Source organism: Platalea leucorodia (genome assembly GCF_965183815.1).
Source record: "Platalea leucorodia genome assembly, chromosome: 11".
In the NCBI taxonomy this organism is placed as follows: domain Eukaryota; kingdom Metazoa; phylum Chordata; class Aves; order Pelecaniformes; family Threskiornithidae; genus Platalea; species Platalea leucorodia.
In genome coordinates, this window is record NC_138833.1 from 12,842,764 (window position 1) to 12,865,310 (window position 22,547).

Below are 22,547 nucleotides of genomic sequence, written 5' to 3' on the forward strand. Positions count from 1 at the left end.
AGCCAGGTATTTCTAAGTGAGGATGGCTTCCCACCAATTGTATTCAATATAATTTTGTCTTCATTTGTACTGTAGATAATGGCCACTGTAGAATGTGGCTGTGCTTATAGAATTGCCCTGGATACCTTCAGAAGAGACAAAAAAACAACACGATTTGCAAACTGGGGAGAAAATAAAAACGAAAGCTTCCCCACCCTCACCCCTGCTAGTTCCTTAAAAATCAATTTTAATGTAATTTGAAAAGTTCTGATTTTGGTAAAGTTATTACTTTCAGTTTGGTTTCATTTCTGCTTTTAAAATATAGCTTTCCAGAGACCTTACATTAATTTCACATATTACAGCTGACATTGAACAGAGGTATAAGGGATAACCCAAATATAAAAGACCATCCATTTCCATGCATGATTAAATGCTGACTCAAGGTACTGCAGTATTTTTGATCCCCAAAGTTTAATAAAATTCAGGACAGGCAATAAGGAGTCGCAGACAAATTAAAATTTATTGAGACAGACAAAAATGCAACTATTTCAGACTACAGTTAAGCATTTACAGTTAACCAAAGATAGCAAAATGCTCACATTCCACTTAACTCCTTATGGAAAAAGCATTCAGAATTTACTATGCAATTCTACTTACTATGACAGTCTACATCCATCTACAGTAGGGACATCAAACTGAAACACATAATATTTGGATCTCTCCTTACAGATCTACACACTTAACAGTAATGGACATCAACAGCATTGAGAAAAGTATAAAAAGACCAAAACCCACCTACTGTAGAAAGGGCTTTTTGATGTATAGTAACTGTACAAAGCAGTCTATGTATTAAAAGAACCTGAATGGCATACAGAAGGAACTGCAATAAAAGCCAACAAATGTAGGAAGCTAAGCTTGAGTGATCTGGTGGTCGGTATCAAGTGGTGACCTTAGATCTATGTCATTTGCTGCTTGAGGGAAAAAATGCTACAAAACTTCTAATATCAAAATATTCCCATGCCAGAGACTAACAGACTAGGCTGGAGAGGCAAAGAGAAGCATTCACTAACAAACAGTGTTGTTTTAAATATAAACTTTACATTTTCAATATAAACTGTAGAATAAATATTAAATAAACACTTCAAATGGTTTAAAATAATAGTACAGAATAGCTTAAAAAAAGGCAAAAAAAAGGAAAAGGATTCTTTGTGTTCACAGCAAAGGCCAGTAATGACCCAAAAAATCCAACTGTGCTGAAATCTGAACTCAAGGAGATTTTGATTTAACCACAGTAGTTAAAAGGACACCTTGAAACATAAAGCAATACCTAACAGTATTTCATAGTCTCTAATATGAAAAGAAAATGCGATTAAAAATTGGTTTGTGTCTCTAAAAGAATGGGACAACTCTGATTCCATTTTTCACAATGAAGAAATGTTTGGAAGGTCGATGACAATGCAGATGGGAAGTCCTGCTTTGGGGGGGGGGGGGGGGGGGAGAAAAAAAAGAAAAAAAACCAGAATTAGGCTGTAAACAAATTAAATCCTTTACAAAGCATGAAGAATGGAAGGGGCTTGATCTGGAAGAGCACTGGTTCTTGGTAGACTCGCTGGTTTCTTTTAAAGAAATAAAACATTTTCTTACTGCGTCTTCCCAGATTGGACACACACAGACACACACACACGCCCACACACGTATATACAGACGCACACATATATACATATGTATACATAGGCTGCAGATCCCCCAGCCGCTGGAAGATGCCAGTGGATCACAAAAGGGCTTTGCTAAATAGCTTTGTAATATCTGGGACCTTGCTCTTAAAGCAATCCCTAGTCTGCACTGCCCTTCCAAGCACGACAGCCTGTCTGCCCCGTTCCTGACTAGGCTGTGACACCTTGCGAGTTGCCACTGCTCTCTTTAAACGCTCTTGTAGTTGAACACAACTGAACTAGTCACTAAAATGGCATTTTTCCAATGCAGGCCCTGATTCAGAAGAACATTTGAGCAACTGGCGCAGGTGACTGAACGATCGCCTGGCTAGGGGTGTCTTCCTGAAGACGGGCCAGCAGGTTTAAAACGGGGCGAGTGGGGTGCGTTTGTGTTTGTTTCTGTGTGAAGGGAGATGGCTACCAGCGGTCAGCTGAACCAGCCAAGGCATCTGCCCTCTTGCCTGGCTGTGCTGGGCACAGAGCCGTTTGACTAGGACAGCACTGGAGCTGGCGAGTCTGAGAGACAGTAATTTTTTTATAGTTCAAGCAAAAGACATAAAACCTGCCAGCGCTGATTTGGAAGAGTTGCATGTGAGAGACTACACCTAGGAGAGATCAATGGTGTTGAGAAATGGATGGTAGTGGCATGTCTGCTAATGTAAACTGAAGGATGTCCACATTCACTTTTAAAGGCTTAGTTAACAGCTTTTATTTAACCGTCTTGCATGTTTGCACGTGGCACAGAAGGGCTGCAATCTTGGACCCTGGAGCTGCCTGCAAGGGCTTGGTTAGACAGGCTTTACCCTGGTGAGGTGCTGGGCAGGAGAAGGGATTTACTATGTGGCCTTTGAAGTAATGCATAGTTCCAGGATAAGCCATTGCAAAGGGACACAGGACTGCAGAAAAAAACTAGTTGTGTGTGGCGAATGAGTCCAGTCAGGAGGATAAGCATAACTCAACTGATTGTGGACCTCAGTTTTATGTCAGAGTAAAATGGCAACTCTGTGCCTTAGGCAGGTCCTGCACAGGACAGCAGAGCTAGACCCAGAGAGTATGGGTTTAACTAATAAAGTACCAGAAGGAAACCAGCCATGATGTTTGAGAAGCAAGCTACTGATGGTGTTCAATTGCTTCTCACAAAATCATACTGTTTAGGGAAACAGAAATGCTGGTTGTATCTGTTCCTCTTGCAAGTCAGCTTCATTTTCTATGAAAGGCAAGTAGAAAAAGCGTGTGTGTGTGCATGTGCACTGTGCAGCTTATGCACAATGATTTTTACATAAATTTTCAAAAGCTATTGGAAAACCCAAGGGATTTGAGGCAGGGCGAATTGCAGGCCTTTTGCAAATGACTGATGGCAGATTTTTGGGAGGATGTGGGGGCGTGAAACAACACACAACAAATTCCTCACGATTTTACACATCCTTCTGCATTAATAACAATTATGCAGGCTTGCTCTTTGTTCTCAGGTCATTGATCCAGATAAATGGGAAATGAAAGAGAAGAAAACAACTGAGCCCCTGCAATACATGGTGTCTGAAAGCGGGTCCTCTTCTGTACTGCTCCTCTGATCATGTCTGAAAGCAGAGGTCCTACACAGAAAGGGAGAGGGGCTGCAGAGCCTTGCCAGGCTCTGCAGTGGGCATTGACTTTGGAGAGGGCTGAGGACCACAGCCCTGGGGCCAGTGTCCCTAAAAAATTGACTTCTGCCAAACAGCATGGTATTTTCCTGCCTTCGAGTATATATGTAACCCACCATGTTTTGCCTCCATACTGTCTCCACCTCTATCTCCAACACTAATGCAGAGGAAAAAAAAATTCAATCATCTAATTAGTTTTTTGTGTAATAAGCACATTTTTCATTCTGCAAAATAACTCACAGGCAAATCACAGACACTGCTAAAATACTTATATCTGCATCCGAATGCAAGCGTGGGGTTAAGGTACCTCTTACTGTTTCTGAAAACAGCAAAAATAATAAAAGGTCACCACAGTACATTACTGCATCAGAGAACTGCAATAGGAAAGGACACAGCAAATAATTTAATGTCAATACGCTGTGATACAATTGAAGAGCTATGATGCTGAGGGAATCAGAGATTGTATTTTAATACTATTCTCTCTAACGTGTGTGTATTACGAGTGTGCAGCTTGTCACACTGAGCAAAGGGGTTACGCTTTTGAAACATGATCACCTAAAGTTGCTTTTTTAAACAGGCCAAATAAATGTTAAGTATTTAAATTAAAGAAACGACAGCTTATTACTTTTGATGGTTAGTGTCTTTGACAGCGTTATAACTTTGGAATGAGGGATTGCTAAGAGTAAATGAAGAACAGGCAGATCCATAGTGTGTGAGCAGGGAGCAGAGGCTGCCTGCGCGACGTTAGTGCAACTCCTAGTGCAAACGAGTTCAGACAAAAGCTGAGGAACAGCTATGGAGGTGGGTATGAGGCTACAAACTCACAAAACACTCTTTCCTTAAACACTTTGAAAGGCAGATGGCCTCTGTTCCCTGCCTGTAGGGCTTGGTCCATGATAGCTGCAGGTTCTCAGCATCTCTCAAGATCAAGGCCATGTTCCTTAACCAAATAAACAGTGTCAGTGAGCTGATCTATGCTCTGGTGGGAGCTTTGCCTTCAGCGTGGGCTGGACTAAGCCTGTTGGACTCATTCTCAGAGAAAGTAAGGAAGAGAAAATCCTGCCAGTGGGTTTCTTTCTGGATTAAACCCCTGATGCCGGGCAGCCAGAAGTCACTACCCAAAAGAGACTTACTCTTTATTGGAACGTAACAAATATGGATAGAAATGAGGCACCTATTTTTCCTTCTTCATGAAAGAAAAATAACTGTTTATGATATGATCCAGGTAACAATTTATGACACAAATTCTCTAACATGAGAAGGGCTTCTAAGCCTTGTATTGGTTTGTTGAGCCCCTTCTCCGATTCTTCTTTCACAGGATATATTTCATAAGCTGTGCAAGTGAGGATTAAAACATGAAATGTTTTTGAAACAAAACTCATCGCCCCTGTGGATAGAACAAAAATCCCCCAAACCAACTGAACAAAAGCTGTATTCCAAACAGTCCTTGCTGGAAAATGAAGTTGTCTTCCAAATTAAACAGACTATACAAAATTAAACTCAGTAGAGAGGGAATATTTGTGCCAGGTACTCTCAGATACAATTGCAGAGATATGATGTGACTTGCAATATTGTGCAAAACGTGAGTCCTCATTATGATGGGCACTACCATATATAACCAATTTCATCATCCTTATCATCATCTTCATCTTCATCATCTTCATTAGCTGCTCTTACATGAATCTTCAGTTTCCCTTCTTTGTCTTTTTTTGCTGCTTCAGGTTCCTCTTCCAAATCATCCAACAATACAACAGATCCACCACTGCCAAAATCCCCTGAGGTTTCTTGCTCTTCTTCTGAAACAGGTGAGCAGGAAAGGTCATTCCCTCACATGACACCAAATCCCTCGTTCATCACTACCCTTGTCATTCAAGCCACTTTCATTTGCAATGTTACTTTTTAAAGTCATTGGTTCAGCTATTCATGAAACAATGTCTACATTTCAATTTTCATCCTAAACTGGGATAAATATATATCAATTTACTCTGAAAAATTTACTTGCATAAAAAACTATACATTGCCCTCCTCCTAGAGACTCGACTGGAGAGTCTCAGTTCACATGCATGCAGGCCAGAAAATCATTACTCATTTGTAAATACTTTCATCCCATCACAACTCTGTTAACCAAGCTAAAAATATTCCACAAACTGATTTTATTTGAGTGCACAAACCACACTCTGCAAATGTAGCTATTGAGCCTAACATCTGTGATGTGATTCTGGGCATCTCAGACCTTCTAGGTCTCTGCTTTTTCTGGTTTTTCTCGAAGAAGAAAGCTGCATCCACAACCTTCACTGAAGCACTCTGAAGGAATACAGCTGAAATCCTGCTTGCCTAGGTATAACAGCTAATCGGTGATTTCACATATCTATGTAGTATTATCCTGTCAGCAATTTTATTGGGCTTGGTTTTTAATTTATAAAATTTTACACATTTAGGCCTTCCTTTGTCTGGAAAGACTTTATTCATGAAGTCCCAGCAAATGTGCATTCCAGAGTATACAGAACCATGCATAGCAATCCCATAGCCTTAATTTTAATATAAATTACTACCTTTTCCAGGCTGGCAGCAAAAATATTTTCTTATCAGTGGTTATTGCCTGTTAACTTCTGCTGCATCCCCCCAGCCCCAAGGACCAATACGCATATAAGGGCCCCATTTGTAGTCTGAATAGGAAAATACAGGAGGACTTTGAACACTGGTAGTCATGTTTCCCTGTTGTCACTTTTGTTATCGTACTCCATCGTACAGCAATGGCAGGGCTTACAACAGTGTTAATTCCTTTGTTGTCTGAGGAAAGCACATCATTACTCACCACAACTAACTGTCCCTTGCTTTCTTGAGCCAGCTATCTCATTCCCGTACTTATCAACACACCAGCACTGCCCTGTGCTGCCATGGCACTGAGTGGCTTTGTAATAACCTTCTTCATTGCACCGTGGGATAAAAGCACCTGAATAAAATATAAGGTGTAATCAGTAATGCAAGCCTCTGTAGGAGCAAGCAGGTATATAGAGTATTATGAACTTGTTGCTTATTTACATGAAGATCTTTACAACATTGGCAAGAAAATACATGTGATTATCTGGTGCCTAAAAGGGAGCAGAAGTTATATATGATTAACTATTTTCAGCCACCCTGGCCACTGCACAGTGCATTAATGTTTGTGCATATAGCACATGGAGGGTGATGGCATACGGTACTAAAGATAGATAGGTTCAGTCTGTCTCTGAATGATTAATATTCCCACAGAGCCCCTTTCAGATTTAACTCCTGGTTTTAAACTTTTCTTCCCAACTGGATTATTACCCCAACTTCATTAATTCTGCATTTCCCTTCCATTTGCACTCCTTCAGTGTTTATCATATAAGTCTTTCCACAACACTGTAATTATCCCTGGAAGGTATCTGCCATCTGCTTGCTATTCATACTAATCTCAAGCACAACTTCCGACTTACTGAGAGTTCCCATATATAAAAGGAGAAGTAATGCATAAGCTTTACAGAGAGAGAGACAACAGGATTTGAAGTCAATAAGTCTTTGGATTTGAAGCCCAAGATTTTTCTCACAATAAAACCAATATAGTTCAGCCTTGTAGAGTGTGGTTCATTCTGGCTTCTGCAGACAGGGAAGCTCTCAGGAGAAACCCGTTTTATTGTTCCCACCATTTTCAGCAGATACAGAAAATGTACTTCAATATGAAAAGCCCTCTTGTCCTTTGAGATGAGTTAGCTTTATTCCCAGGGGAGGTCAGTACAGTCATTTTCCTTTCTTTGCCAATTGCTTCAATTTGAAACATGGCAGAAACCCACCCTTGCCCCCAAATTTCTTGTCTCAAATGATTTTTGAGAAAGCATTTTTCTCCTTTGTCAAAGATACCAGTGATTTACTGGTCACGCAGTAAGTTTTTTAACTAGTTCCATGCGTATAGCATCTCTTCAGACAGTTCATGTGTCAAAGGGGCTATTTCCACTACATTTCTCACAGAAAAAATGAATGAGAAGGTGCTGCCCGAATGTCATGAAATTTCCTATATAAAAGACACAAAAGTAGAAGTCGGTCAATCTCATGCACACACACACATCTATATAAAGTGAATCCTTGAATTTCCAAACTCTTTGCACTGCCATACTTGTCTAATGTTTGAGTGCCGCTAATGTAGGTCTGGAAGATGAGAACAGAAACCTTTGAACATTTGCAGAAATCTTTGTATATTGGATCAGTTTTGGAGACCACTTCACATCCATTAGTGAGAGTATTTTAAACAACTTCAAAGCATGATCTTATAGCAGGTTTGCTTATAGGTACCACCATTATGTTCATGTACAAATGTAAGCATACTGATGACTACCAAAGACTCATTTTCACTACTTATAAAAAAATGGTTCTAATATGTATTCGCCTTTGCAGGTTTTTGTAAGTTAATGCTCACTGTTTGATCCTTTATTTCAATATTGATTGAGAAATTTTTTTTTCATATTTACGCTCATGTTCTCTCTCTGTTAAGCACTCCAGGTGTTTATCAGACTACACACAACCTTGGGAAAAGCGCTCAGGTGCTGATTTTGAACTGGTGTAAATCCGCATAGCTGTACCTGTATCACTAGAGCTCCCCTGTCGTATCAGATGAGCATCTGGCTCCAGGGAAGAATCAAAGGGGGAACCTCAGTGGCATTATGGGGTGAGCAGAGAACGGCCTCTGCATTTTAAACTGTCTCATGCTTTCTCTTTTCCTTGGGCAATGCAACCTTTCCCTTCTTTGAAACAGGCCTTTCTGCATAGTTTCAATGTGTTTCTTGTAAGGTATTAAAATGTTCCACGCTGCCTGTAAAAGCCATAGATTTAAAAATAAATTATGGCCCAGGCTCACTGCCAACGTAACTGTGTGTGGAAAGGATTCACACTTTGGGTCACAGTGAAGAGTAGAAGGTACTTTTCCTTCTGCATGGGAAATTTGTGCCAATTTGTATGTAACACTGGAGCTTTAAATATTTAGCTACGCATACTAATGTCACTGTATTTGCCAACCATCAGAGGAAAGATTACAGCATGTCCTCTCCAATGTGTCAGGTGCAGGTGATAATCTGGTGGGGATAGAGAGTCACTGGGAGCAAGTGTTGTACAGCGTGATGATTCGTCCTGTAAATCCTACACAAATCAGTCCCTGTGTTCATTAGAAACAAGCTCTGGCTACAAGCACTCTGGAGCATGGCATCCAGACAGCCCATTCAGTGGGAACATTTCATCCCATAATTTGGTTTGGCATCAGGGAACATCCACAGGGTTTGGAAGGAGAAAGGAGTTCACATTTCCTCTCCAGAGGTTCCTGCACAGATGGTGCTTCCCCACAAGTGTGGAGAGGACCACTGGTGGACCAGCTTTACTATTAAGCACTACAAAGCGTTAAGTCACTCCCCACTGAACCGCCTCAGGCTAGTGAATCCTGCTTCCCCCATCTCTCTTTGTCCCATGGAGTATTTAATTATTCCATGCAAACTTGAACAGCACTGTTGCATCTATATCCTCTTTATGGATCCAGACCTATATATCTTTTTTTTTTTTTTTTTCATCATTTCCTTATCTATATAATATTCCCTTTCCTCAGAGGATATGGGGAGAATAATTATATGCTAAAGATAGTGAAGCACACAGGTAAAAGCCTGACAGAATTAAGTGCTAGCCAGCACACAGCTCCCTGTATTAGCTGTTATGTTAGCTGAATTCACAGGGCTGATACAGAAGAAAATAGTGATGGGAGCAGAAGTTTATTACCTTAGTGATGTGGGAGAAGCATTATCAGGCTGCACAGTTGTATGCTCTAAAAGTACACTCTCTGCAGTTAATTGTACTCTAGATAAATCTGGTAGGAAAAGATGAATAGTGCTGTTTACTTTTTAATTCAGTCCCCTGGGATGCTAGATGCTATTTGAAAGCCTCCAAATTCAACATATCTAATGGCAATGGCTTTGAAGTACTTTGTTGCAACTGTCATGTGTTTTGAAAAATACATAGAGAACAAAATATCAAAAGTCATCACTTTTTATCAATGGATGCAAGTTAACAGAAATTTTCTTCATGTATACTGTCCAGACTGTAAATGCTGTACTCTATATGTCAGGGACAGAGAAGGAAAGAGAATAATTAAAGGCTAGTTTCTGTGAAAATGTTCATCTCTCTTTTCAATCTTTATTGTTGCTACAAGCGCGTTTTTTGTCATGTGTATGTTTTGGTTTCCATTTGCATGATTTTTCAGTCAGTGAAGAGAAAAGACAATGTTTTCTGCTGTATAAATAGCTATGAGATCAGATTAAAATCTCACAGACAGGTGCCATTATGCAGGCAGACTTTCAAAGCAGGTGAAGCAAAAAGTTCTTCTCTATATTATAATTTTCTAGCTTGTGAAACAACCTATGCCTGACACTTCTTGATTTGTTGAGCTTAGCCACTTTCATCCTTCATTTTTTTAATACAGTTGACTAGAAGTTATTTGTGGTAAGGGACCATTCTTACTGCTTTTACTTTGTCATTTTACTCCTGCTGTTGTGATCAGATCCCAGTGACATGTGCTACAACTGCCTGTATGTTGTACTACCTGCAATATAGCCATCATTTTTCCCTGCACACCGGAACAAACCACTTATGTTTCAACCTAGATGACATTTATTGCGTATAGCAAATAACAGCAAAGCATAAAATAAATATGGGATAGCCAAAGCTATCTATTAGGAACTGGGCTTCTTATTCTTTTAGGTGGCTTTGAAAATCATGACACCCGTGAGACAGAGAACACCGTGACTTCCTCTGCCACAACATGCATTCGAACACAAATGCAAAATATTTACTGAATGGAGCACATATACAACTGAGCGATCAATCCTCCCTTCGTTCCCACAGCTATGAACAGCAGGAGCTGTAACTCTGAAATATCTTAATCTTTATGTGACCTTGCTATGAAAGGATGATGGAACTGAACCACAGTCTCTCTGGCCTTTGGGAGTGTTTATTCTTACTTTAAATGAAAGAATCCAGGTTGGGATTGTTTCTAAGGGACCTGAACCTTGAGTCCAAATAGCAGTGGTGTCGGAATGGCGGGGTTTGGCAAAGATGAGCTTTGCAGAAGCTCTGTTTGCAGGGTCTGCTAATGAGTATCTAGAAACGTCAGACTAAACTCTGCGAGCAACCTGAGAAGCAGACTGCAACCCGAGAAGCATTTCAGCAGAGCTGACATGCATGCTCTGTGCTGCAGGCAGTGATCCTGTAAGAACCTGACACAGGTTCTCGATGATGGGCCTGACAGCCTGGGTGTGAGGTAAGCCAGACTCTGCAAGGGTGGAACGCAGTGCTTTCTGTAAACAGGGACTTTAATCTGTACTGATACGCCTCACGTGATCTGGATCTACATTCACGAATGCGCTAGGACAGAAGTTTCAATAAGATACCACCACATAAATGCTAGGCTACATAACACTGGGTGATTTTAGGGTATGGAATTAGTTACCTTAAATTTACTCAGTTCTGATTTTTTAGCAATTAAATGGGAAAATGCCGTGTGGGGATATATTTCATCTAACTTTAGATATCCATCAGAGCAGTGTAAGTTATGAATCAATTCAGGCTCCCAATAGTCAATAGAGAGAGGGGTAGGCATTATCACATCTTACAGCATGGAGTGCCCTGCAGGGCTGCCTGAAATGAGATGATATGAATTCCTGTTTTCATATACACGGAATATACTGGAATATTTTTAAGGGTGATTAATCAAAAATAAACGCCAAGGAATACATGCATTGCACCATAACTGGAAAAAGGCATGAACCCATTGGCCATGCACTGTGGCACCTTCAGTCACCCTGCAAAAATGGGAGGCGTGAGTATTAAGCGGCCTCTCTACTTATTCTGACCTACGAGGTGATGTAGGCAGTATTAAACTCTGTGCAGACAAGGCTTTGCATTTCTAGAGAGCTGTAAATTAGTTCTGAACCCATTGCCATGCTGACACCTGTTCTGTATGTTGCTATCTCATCATTTCTTTAATTTCATAGTGTCAGGCCTACACTCTGTGGTGCATATTCCCGACTCAAAACATTAGTCTCTAATTGAAAAACCATTACTGCATATAAAGTTACAATAATCACAGAAGCTTTAATTAGTTGAGTAAATGAATAGCAAGTAATCGAACTTACCCAACAGACTCTTCCCTCTACTTAGCTTTTGAATTCTATTCATTTCATTCTGGCAAGGAAGACCTAAAATATAATGTACGAGAATCAGTTTCCAGATGGTACGGGACAGACTCTGTAATGACTGGCTTCACTACTGACATGAAATTTAGACTACTGTACACCTGGGAACGAAAGAAGCCCATATGCTGGTACTCTACTGCAAAACAAATTTATGTCATTAGGTCCACTAATTAAAGAAAAAAATTGCAACACACTGTAGTTGAGAATAGTGTTTGGGGCCCATTTTCATTGTTAAACCATTTTCCCTCTCTTTTCACCAAACTGACATCATGCCAGCTCTCTAACTTATGATTTGTTAATTGACTAATTTCTGCATTAATAAAAGAGTTAAGTTCTTGAGCTTTCTATCAGCAACAGAGCTTATTTCTAGACTGTGTTCACTGGCACTTATTACTTCTTTGTATTAATGATCAATGGATATTAATACAGCTCATCTGTGACACTAAACGTTGCTACACAATGCCGTTTCACACCAATGCTGGAGAAAAGAGCTTTTTTATGCAGCTGACGGCAATTACCAAACTATCCCTATAAGCAGATCAATCAAACCTGAAACACAGGGAAACCCAAACAACTTGTCTTTGCACTGCAAATTGCACAACTCACCACTGGGCTTCTGGAAGCAGTAGCACCACTCATTGTTGGAAAGCTTTCCGTCTTTGAAGGAGTCACAAGAGTTGAAGAGAGGCTTGACGCATGGCTCGTACTTATCCAGATAAATGGCACTGATCTCCGAGGGATCCAGCAGCAGGTCATAGTTCATGTCAAGTTTGTTGAACATCCAGCCTAAGGAATCCTTACAGATTGGTAGTATGCTGGTGTCAAATCCTGTAAGAAGACAGGCAAATATCCCCAACTGAACCCCAGCACGCTCACTGCACAGGAATCATTGCTAAGCTGAAACATTTATAATTTTTTTGGCTGGACTCTGAACATTACCCTCACTTGCCCAAAGCAGGACAAAATTCTAAGACTGAACTGATTGTGTAACGCTTACAATCCAAGCATGGCTACAGACTAGAGCGCTACTTGCACTCTGTGGGGTGGGGAGGGCTGAGATTCATAGCTGATAACTGTAATTCAAAGTTATTTCTACTCAAAAAATTCTCACTTTTTTTTTTTTTCTGTCTACAGTCCAAGTGGGTTGGCCTTGTTCCAAGAAACTGAAATGTGATGAGAAAAGGCTGCATCCACCGTATTTTCAAGCTAGACTGAGTTTGAATGCAATTTAAATCCTGTTTCCCAGACCTGTTTCTAGTTCCCTGATCAAATTCTTTCCTAGTGTGCTCTCACCTTCCACCTCTCATCCCAGCTTTTCACTCTGCAAAGCCCTGCCTCCTGTGGTGGACAACAAAATGCTTTGATCTGGATTGTGAGCTGGCTGGGGGAGGCAGGGGGAGAGAAGGGACGAAGCATCTCTTGCTTGCGCCACTCTGAAGAATGGCACCACTCTGAAGAATGGCAGCTCCAGAGAGCTGCACCTGCTCTTGTATGCCATACCAGCACTATTCATTCTTGTGGCCTCCAGGATTGTGCAGCGATACAGGATTCTGCTCTTCCAGCACTTTGGAGACCATCATCATCATTCATTTTAATAGCCCAAATCCTTAAAAGACTGCAAGCCATGCATATAGATACCCACAATGTAGATGAGATGCACCTTCCAGTATTCTGCAGTCTCTACAAAAACAGCGTCATTGCCTTCTTCCACAAACAAGACAGGGCATTATAAATCCATGCTGTCACTGTATTTTCAATGCTTGGTACAAACATGGACTAATTTCCAAGTTATCTATGATGCAAGAAAGCATATTTGTAATGCAGAACTAATAAAGCTGATAATAGGGATACTTGTTTCAACAAGGACTCAGAAACATGCATACATTGGCTGGGGATTTACCGGCACAGAGGGTACCTGAACCACGTACCCTGGGCACCTCACGCTGTTTCAGCCATGTGCGATAACCGGCCTGTGCACTATTCATTCTGCTATGGGCCACGTGGAGAAGCCTGGTGTGCTTTTTCCTTTGGAAGAGGTCAAGCTTAGCCTTATTTGCTGTGAGTGTCATCCCATTTCAGGATGTTGCTTTGTTAAAGTGAAACCTAAGATGCTGCTGGAATCATGCTGACAGTTTGTCCAGGCTCTGCAGCCTACCTGCTATTTTAAGTATTAATCCAAAGGAGGGCAGTGCTTTATGCTGGAAGCTGTGCTTTTTGTATGCGACTGCAGCTGAAGGTTGTCAGTGACGTGAAGGAACAATGAGAAGGGTTAACTAATGGGAAGGTTTCTGTCATTCATAATACACGTTTCTCTAAGAAAGGAAGAAGGTAACACCATTTCCTCAGGGCTAGAGGCAGCTAAGGCAGGGAAGAGAGAGATCATGCTGAACATTTCATCACTTTTTTGTGCTGTTATCTCCTCTAACATTATCTAATCGAGTTTGAGCACAGTGAAAAAGAAAAAGGCCATGTGAATAGATGTAGGGAGGAAGCCTGCTTGCCTTGCTGAAGCAATTAGGACTATTGACTTCAATTATTTTATTCACCTGAAGAAGGCTAGCAGGATTTGGTCACTGTGCACTCTCTTGTTGAGTGAAAGGATTGAAAGAATCCTTGACTTTGCCTTTACAAAGCACTGAGGAGCAGGACACACAGTCCTGTCTTGTGCAGTGTATGCTGTGCCTGATTCCCCTCCACGGGGCAGGTTAAAAGTAGTCAAAGAGGCAGGGTGGATCATTCAATTGCACGGTGGAGTGGGGATTGGTACATGCTTCAGCTCTCCCAGTTTCACAGTTTCCAGGGGAAAAACAGCTGGGTTCCTTTGGCTGCTCTTTTCCTGCACAGGTGTCCACTCTGGTGATGGTCTTTACACCCTGTTGTGGCACTTACTGATGCTATGGTGAATAACTACAAGGTCTGTTGTACAACCACTTGAGTACAGTATGTGTTGCTCAGCCCTGTGGGTCTCTAAAGGTCACCTCGTAACTGGCAAGGATCAACACAGGGAGGAGGAGATCCTGGCATGAACTTGCCCCTGACAGTGTCTGTGGATTATTTCTAGTCTTGTTTTCCTCCCTGCTGGGAAGTCTTTATCTGTGTGTACAACACGCATTCAGGGATACAACAGCAGCGTGCCCTCAGTACTGATCTGTCTGAGCAGATCACAAGATAGTGACTGATGTGAATACGAAGCTGCTCTGTGACATACCATCAGAGCCTGGATGCAAGATACAATTATGAAAGGTCACTTATGAAGACAGTTAATTACATTAGTTGAAGAGTTTTTGATTGTAATTTCTTATAAACAAGGGAGCTTTCACTGTTGTGACCAGAGTTCCAGATTAGGTTTATTAAGAGGCTGTATTATTCAGCAGTGCTGGATTATCAGACAGTGTGGTCTGGAAATCTTTAAATAGTACAGTGGTAGGTGTGATGGAAAGCCCCTAGCTAGATGGTTATTATCAGTGAAAAAGGTTAATTCTTTAACTGTTCCTTAATATGTGGTTGAAGGTGAATAGTAGTATCTACCTCCACTTCATATTGTCTCCTGGTAAAAGCTGCTGCTTGTAAATCATCTTTTCCAACACTGCATCTGCAGTCCAAAACCAGCAATCCTGGATGCTCTCGGCACTCAGCAACAGGAATGAAAGCAAAGTGTGCCCTGAGTGTGCAACGCAGGCTCTGACTTACTGCGTAACCAGGGCAGCTGATGGAAAATGGTTCTTGGAGCTCACTTACCTTCACTGGGAGGTCACTGTGCTCCCATCAACTTGGTGAGGCCAAGTGATGTTGAATGAATTAATGCCTTTTTGGAGTCTTTTGATATACTTGCTCATAAATATGATGCAATATGCTGGATGAAATAAACCACAAACTGTAATTCTGCAATGAATTAAGTGCTTGGTTAATAGGCTGGACTTCTAGAACAACACACCCGGAATAACAGTAACTTCAGCGAGAACTTTTCTGCATCTTTCTGTGCATCAGCTCAGCGCTGCAGTGCCTATGGTGAGAAGCAAGAGAATGGTGCAGGCTCCATATCCCTCCTGCTCTTGGCCCCTTGGCAGAGGCTGCCAACACCGATGCCAATCAATGTCAGTTGTGGTGGTGGTTGCTCTCATTTGGACACCTGCTCACAAGGACCTGGATTGAGACCATCATGTTTCTCATTCCCACTGACAGCTGTTCAGCATCCTAACAACTTTCATTCACCACAGATCTGGAAGGAAATCAAACCAGTGACCTACATGTAAAAGTCTCATATCCCATTAATATGTAAAACGCTCCACCTCCTCTGAATTAAAATGGAATTAAATTAAAAAAAGTCTTTAAGTGAAAATCCTAATTAAAAATAAACACACCTTCTGGCACATAAAATTATTTTCCCCCTTCAAGAGTTGACTTACATGAGCCAGTTTTATTTTATTAAAATATACTACAATTAAATTAACAGGGGAATAATTAACCTAATTTCCCCCATCACTTAAAATAAAGGAAGGAGGAGAAGAAATGTTCCCCAGAAAAAATCCTTTCTATTGCATAGATCTCTAGTAAAAGAAAACCAACTCCCACTCCAACCAAAGAGACTATCTATATACAATATGGGAATGTTACGAATTATCAACAGGCTCAGGAGCAATTTGAATCTGAGCTTATTACCTAATTAGTTTTATTATTTCCTTATGTCAAAGCATGTCCCTGAGTTGCTTATATTGTTTATTGAGGAGATTTCAGTTGTACAAAGCCAGCAGAAGACAAAGTTCCTGGCCTATGGTGCTTTGTTGGGATCTGGCAGATAGCTCATTGAATGAAGGTTTGAGATTTCAAACACAATGACTTGCCCTCATCCCTTTCCTTTGATGAGAGTTAAAAAAAAAAAAAGTGTACTTTTTTCCTTCACCTGGGGGTGAACTTAATACACTCAAAAAGCTTATTTACACTCACAGTAACATCTTGAAAATTTAATGTAGCGTAGAGAAATCTCTGCTGGAACACCTTCTCGAGACAGCTGATGTGTCCGAGGCATCGTAGTCATCACATCCCTCCATCTGTTCCTTCTACTGCCACAGGGGCACACCCAAAATGGATTACTTTGAGGGTGTGCATGCCTTTTAAGACTCTACAGGCATAACCAAACCAGTTCAGTTTAATGAAGTGATCAGCCTGGTGAGGAGGGCAACACACGCAGAGCAATAAAAAAAGGGCAATGTGTTCATCAGAGCGTATTTCCAGAGCTGCCTGTGTCCTGTTTGCCAGGATTCACACAAATTCTTTTTTTCAGCTTGGGTATGTGAACTTTGCTTTGAATTCTGAGCTCTGTTTAAGATGTCTTTCATTTTTACAAATGTTTGAAGTTGAAGTTAGAAGAAGCCAAATACTGCCGTCCTTACTCTGTGTGTATTTTCAGTGCTACCAGAGAGAATTGGAGCCGCAGAATTTGGCACATGCAGATTAATTCATGAATACTGTTGCAAACTCTTAAAAAGAAAAACAAGCCCAAGTTTTGTGGCATTCAAAAATGATTCAGTCACCTTAACTCATAAAGTTTCTTTTTTTTTTTTTAAACTGACATATAAGAAAATAAGAAAATGTGCCAAACTAAGTCAACAGTCTAAAAAAGAACATTGTTGAGATCAAGTGTTTAAGATCATCAAGGCAGCCTTTCATATAAAAGCTGCCAGGAATCAAACTAAACTAAAAAGAGATAACAGCTCCTCTGTGAATCAGAGAAAACACTGCAGAATTACCAGGAATGTTTTTCTCACTAAAATTGCTTCAGCAAAAAAAAAAAGACCCAACACCTTTAGGAATGAATTTGGTCTTTGGCCTTTGGTAAGGTCCTCATGAGCAGCTCACAGGTCATCTGCATGAAAAACATCCTTTTGACAGTCTGATAAAATGAGATTTCATGTGGTTCTGGGCCTAAAGGACTACAGACAAAGTTTCAAGTCTCTGGCATTTTCTGTCATGAGGTCTGAAATGAATTCATATCTTGAAGCCATGATTAGCTGTACATCCAGTTGTCTTTTTGCACTATGGTTTGGCTTCCTCTGCATGATAATATCCTTTTTTGGACTACCGTCTAAGAAATAAGTAGGACACATGGTTTTAAAGATACTGACTTGCTGTAAATACTATGGAAAGTAAGGGACATATGAAAAAGATCATTTACACAGAACATGGCTTGTTTCACCACATAGTTTTAAGATCCAACTACTTGGCATTAATGAGGTTTGACTATAGTTTTGAGCAATATAGCCTGTGGTACACTCTGCCTCTTTAGGCAGAGGCAATCTATGGCTACACAAGCTCAGAAGTAGCACAAAAGAGTGGCTGTGGAGACATGGACCAACAGTAAATGCCCATCCTGACGTGTTGGGTCTGCTCTGTAGCACCTTTAGCCTCTCCAGCCCTCACACTACAGGGAAACTAGGCACTAGGGTCAAAAGAGCCATAAAAGGGAGCAGTTGATTGAACCCTTTAAATTCTGTGTGTGCGAACCCTGGCTTTAGACAGCTTGTACTAGAGAATCAGGGCAGTGAAGTGAAGGTGAGTCACACACCTAGATAAAACTTGTGCATCCTACTTTGCAACCCAGGGGCCCACGTGTTTTGGGACATACTATTTAAAAGGATTAATGAGTCCTTACAGAAAATAAATTCGCATTCGCTCTCTGATGAACATGACCTCTTTTGATGCTGTTATCTGAATCTTCCCCCACAGTGGGTAAATGACATCAAAATCAGTCATGTTGGCTAAACCCGCAGAGAGTAAATGTCCTCTAAACTGTTCATTTTCTTCCTTTCTTTAAAAAAAAAATCAAAGGAAGCAAAGATGGTGTTATTAAATACCTGGGAGACAACAGATTCCAGCTTTCCACACCATTTAACTATTCCAGCTCTGTGGCTGCAATGTGGATGTTTTTATTATTCTTTCTCTTATATAAGGTATTAGCAAGAAATTGCAAAATAAAATCTAAATGTGTCCTTTCCAACATCGGCATACTTTTCCTTATGCTTGTATGCCATTTTTTTGGTTCATGCCACTGACACTGGGTCAGAAAATGCTTGGCCATAAACTGGGAAGTAAGCGTACGCCACGGTCCATCCCCAAGAATTGATTCGGATGCAGCCACGCTGATTTGGAGGGTCATGGAGTTTAACTGTACAGACATGAACTATGTCATGCTAGTTAACCTCAGGGCTTGAGAAAAGTCCCTGCGGTTTTATTTACTAGTATAGATGTGACCTCCATGGCTTTCAGACACAGTTATCTGCTTGATTAACTTGTAAAGGTCTCTCTGTCGCTGACTGCCAGTTTTTAGAGCAGTTTGGGCCAGAGGAGCACAGAACGACTGCAGCTCCTTTAGAAAACGATGCGGCTATTTATTTGCAGGATCAGGTCTCCTGCGTGCCTAGTTGCTGGCACCCGCTTGACATGACATTGTAGCACTAACAGCTGTGCCCAGCTGAATGCTCTCTCAGGCTGGGAAGCTGCCTACAACACTCAGTGCTCAATGGGAAAGGTGTTTTCTTACTGCCTTGTGCCGTCTCCGAGCTTGTTGGTTTGATGACACGATTTGCATCCTCGTGAAGAGCACCGAACCAGTCTTTTAGTCGCGAAGCGAGATTCCTCAATTCTTTGTCTGTGCAAGCTAGAAAAAGAACAAAGGCCCAGTCTGAATCAAGAGCACCAGCAAAAAACCTTTCTCCAGATAGTCTATTAGAAAAATATTGTTTATGGTTGTAAAGTCCTTCTCATTAAGAGCTCTGAAGTAAAAGAGAAGGTTAGGGAAAAGGATGCAAGTTAAAAAGAAAATGTAAGTAAGTCATTCTGAATTATAAGTCGTACTGAAGTACTTCCTTGGTAGCTGACATGATTTGTGATGGAAGAAGTGACACACAGAGCTACCCGCAGGTTCTCAATTAGAGCTATGTGACTATTTAACTTAAATGTTTTCACCTTTTGGGATTTCAGAGAAAAATATCAGTCAAACACATGGGGAGGAGGGACATACTTGCCTAGACATACTACTTGAACAAGATGCTAGGAATAATTTATAACCACATTTGGCTTAGTATAAGGCTATTATCACAGTAATAGGAAATATATATACTTATTTATATACATAAAAAAGAAAATTGTTATGTTGCTCTAGTTCTACTGCAAATGAGACTTTTCCACCTCTGAAGGTTGTCAATTCCATTTTGTTAGCTAGGTAAAACATTTCTTTTCTTATAAATTTTTACTGAGAAAGATCTAATTTTTCCAGAAATTTCTGCCAAGAGATTGATGTCCAGCCGAAGCTAATATTTTTTAAGGAAGAAAGCGGCATTAGTCACCAGTTTCTGTCAGAAAAAATATTCTTGTTTCTGTAGCATGTTTAGTGCTTAAAATTCATACGCTCAGACAATTTTATTATTCCTACTGTGCACTCATTCTACATTTTAAATGACATTTCTTGGAATACAGAGCAAGACTTTATGCCATAGAGGCAGACATCCTTCACAGGACAAGCCACAATATGTCTTCTCCAATTCACTGCACATTATAATATTCCTCCTTCCACCTTATTGAAGAACAATTGAGTCCCACGCCTTGTCTTCCCAAGTTAAACTCACTGCTCCAATGACTGCAATGAACTTGCTGGTATCTCATGGCTGTGCTGAGTATTTGTTTGTTCTCACAGGGGTTTTTTTAGGTCAGAAATAACTCTGAAGTTAAAATAGTACATTATAGCTTTTTCTAAGTGGAAAGCTTTTCAGCATTTGGGGGAGGGGAGAAAAAGAAAGATTTTCCCATTTTTCTGTAATGCTGAAAGAGTTTGATAGATTTTCCTATTAAAGATAAAAATATGAAGATCACTAGCCCACTAAGGCTGAGTCCAGGTAAGGAAAAATCAGGTCTTAAAGAAAAAAAACAACAATTAATGTAAAATAAATGGAAGACAATTCAATATTAACTGTAAAGTAGCTTACATTACTGAAAAAGTTTATCACTTTATTTTCTCACTTAAATTAACATTATATTTCACTCATTGTAAACTATCTTATTTTTGCAAGTTAAGACAAAAATCATAGATTGATAGGATTTTTGAGCCCACCATGCCATCTTTTCTATAGGAAACATCTCACACCGCTGTTGTTCCTTGGCTGTTACTCACAAACAGTCTTTTATCAGAGAAAAATCACAACACAAGCAATAGCAGAACAAATTCCATCATCCTCCCTGTAACAAGCCCCCATCAGGAGATGTTGCCTGAAGGAGTGAGGGGGTAGGAAGAAAACTAATTTTATAGGTAATAAATATTCAGAAATTAACTAGCTCTAGACGGGCACAAATGATTTCTTATATTGTGAATTTAGATCCATAAAGATAAAGAAATTTCCATCATAAACTAATTTCAACAGGAGTTGGGCACCTAAATGCATATTAGAAGTGATGGAAATACTTCTTTTACATGGGATCAGAGATGCTGTTCCTGCATCCCCTGTTGAATTGTCATCAGCTGATTTTCATCAGACATAATTTTTGCCAAAATATTATTAGGCAACTACAGCAACATGAGAGACCATAATAGCCTTCTTTTCAATAACCTGTCTTCACAAATGTTTTCTGAGAAGGAGTATACTGATAATCGTGTCATCTTTCAGAATTAAAAGCAGGCAATATCTTTTCTTTCCTTCTGCCAAGTAGCCGTCTTGTCCTTTGAAAGTCAGTTTTGCAAAGGAAAAAAAAGAGAAATACAGTGCATAACAAGTAAGTGGTGTTTAGCCAATACCTCATACATGACAGGTTATCCATATGTTCAGAGTATTTCACAAATGTATCCCGAGTCAAAACTGCACACATAAACACAGCTTTGACTACTGATTCTATCAAGTGGGTGAAAAAAAAGAGGATTCAGTTGTCCAAGAAATGAGTAATGTAGTTTTATTGTGCAAACCTGATACTTATTAAATATTTATTGTGGCCCATGACATCTTTAGGCAACCAAGGCTGGAACTCTGGACTACAAACACCCATTCCTGTGCCTTCCTGACACCCTCATCATACCTTCTGCGCAGGTACACTGAGCTTCACAGACAGTCAACAAGTCACAGGGGAAAAAAAAATTAAAGGAAATACTCTCTAGGGCTGTTTTCCTCATTCAGATTTGTGTACTTCCAAATACAAAGACAACTCTAGACACCACAGAAACCTAAGGTAAGTCAAATGCTCTGAGGGATACTGTATTTGCTCTCAAAGTCTCAATGCCATCCTGCCAGTGCAGAGTGCCAGGCAGGGGCTTGGAGCACGCTCGCTCCTCTCCCAGCCTCAGCACCATGCAGAATGGCCTTCCCAGCGAAAAACTGCCATCTCCAAAATAAATTTTGCAAAGTGGTCATTTGGTTTAAACTGCATTGACTGAGGAAATTTGAATCCAGGCTTTTAAATTGCAGTAGAAACCAGGATTGAATGCACAATGTAAGTAGATTAATTAATGTTAAATCAGACTTGAAACAATTTCTCTGTATAGTCCAGGCAATCAAACATGTCAGGATCTGCAAGATGCCATTCATAGCTAAATTGTTATATTTTTTTTGCTTGTCTATAATGCTAACCATGTTGAGAGCCAGCTTTTACCATGTACATGTACATTTCTACTTACACCAATTCTCTGCCATTACCCAAGTGCTGCAATCCTTGACCTACATCAGCTCGGTTTTATACCCTATGGCTGCTCAAATAGACACAGGACCCCTGTATCCTCCTGTCATTCCCTAACAATATTTCTTCTGATTTTGATGGAGGAAGAATAGGCTTTCAGCCTCTTCTATGCTGTAGCTTCCTTGAAGACTGCCTCATTCACTCACTCTGAGGGCAGTCTTTAAAAGTGGACCTTGGATGATGCTTTCTCTTGTTTTCACCGACAAGTCTGCAAAATGCTACAAACCCTGCAGATTTCCTTGGGAATTTGGTCTGAGGCACGA

General features: G+C 40.4%; 1 protein-coding gene across 1 annotated transcript in view; it reads right to left on the reverse strand.

Annotated features, from left to right (window-relative positions):
* Positions 1–4,936: 4,936 nt before the first annotated feature.
* The window catches only part of SPOCK1 (SPARC (osteonectin), cwcv and kazal like domains proteoglycan 1), a gene marked incomplete at both ends in the record, with an annotated part of 319,318 nt that continues 301,707 nt past the window's right edge, over positions 4,937–22,547 (reverse strand). Inside the window, 5 exons of the mRNA XM_082324565.1 lie at positions 4,937–5,127; positions 6,147–6,284; positions 11,515–11,577; positions 12,181–12,402; positions 19,112–19,228. Coding sequence (XP_082180691.1) covers positions 4,937–5,127; positions 6,147–6,284; positions 11,515–11,577; positions 12,181–12,402; positions 19,112–19,228 — 731 coding nt within the window. The remainder of the gene's footprint in view (positions 5,128–6,146; positions 6,285–11,514; positions 11,578–12,180; positions 12,403–19,111; positions 19,229–22,547) is intronic.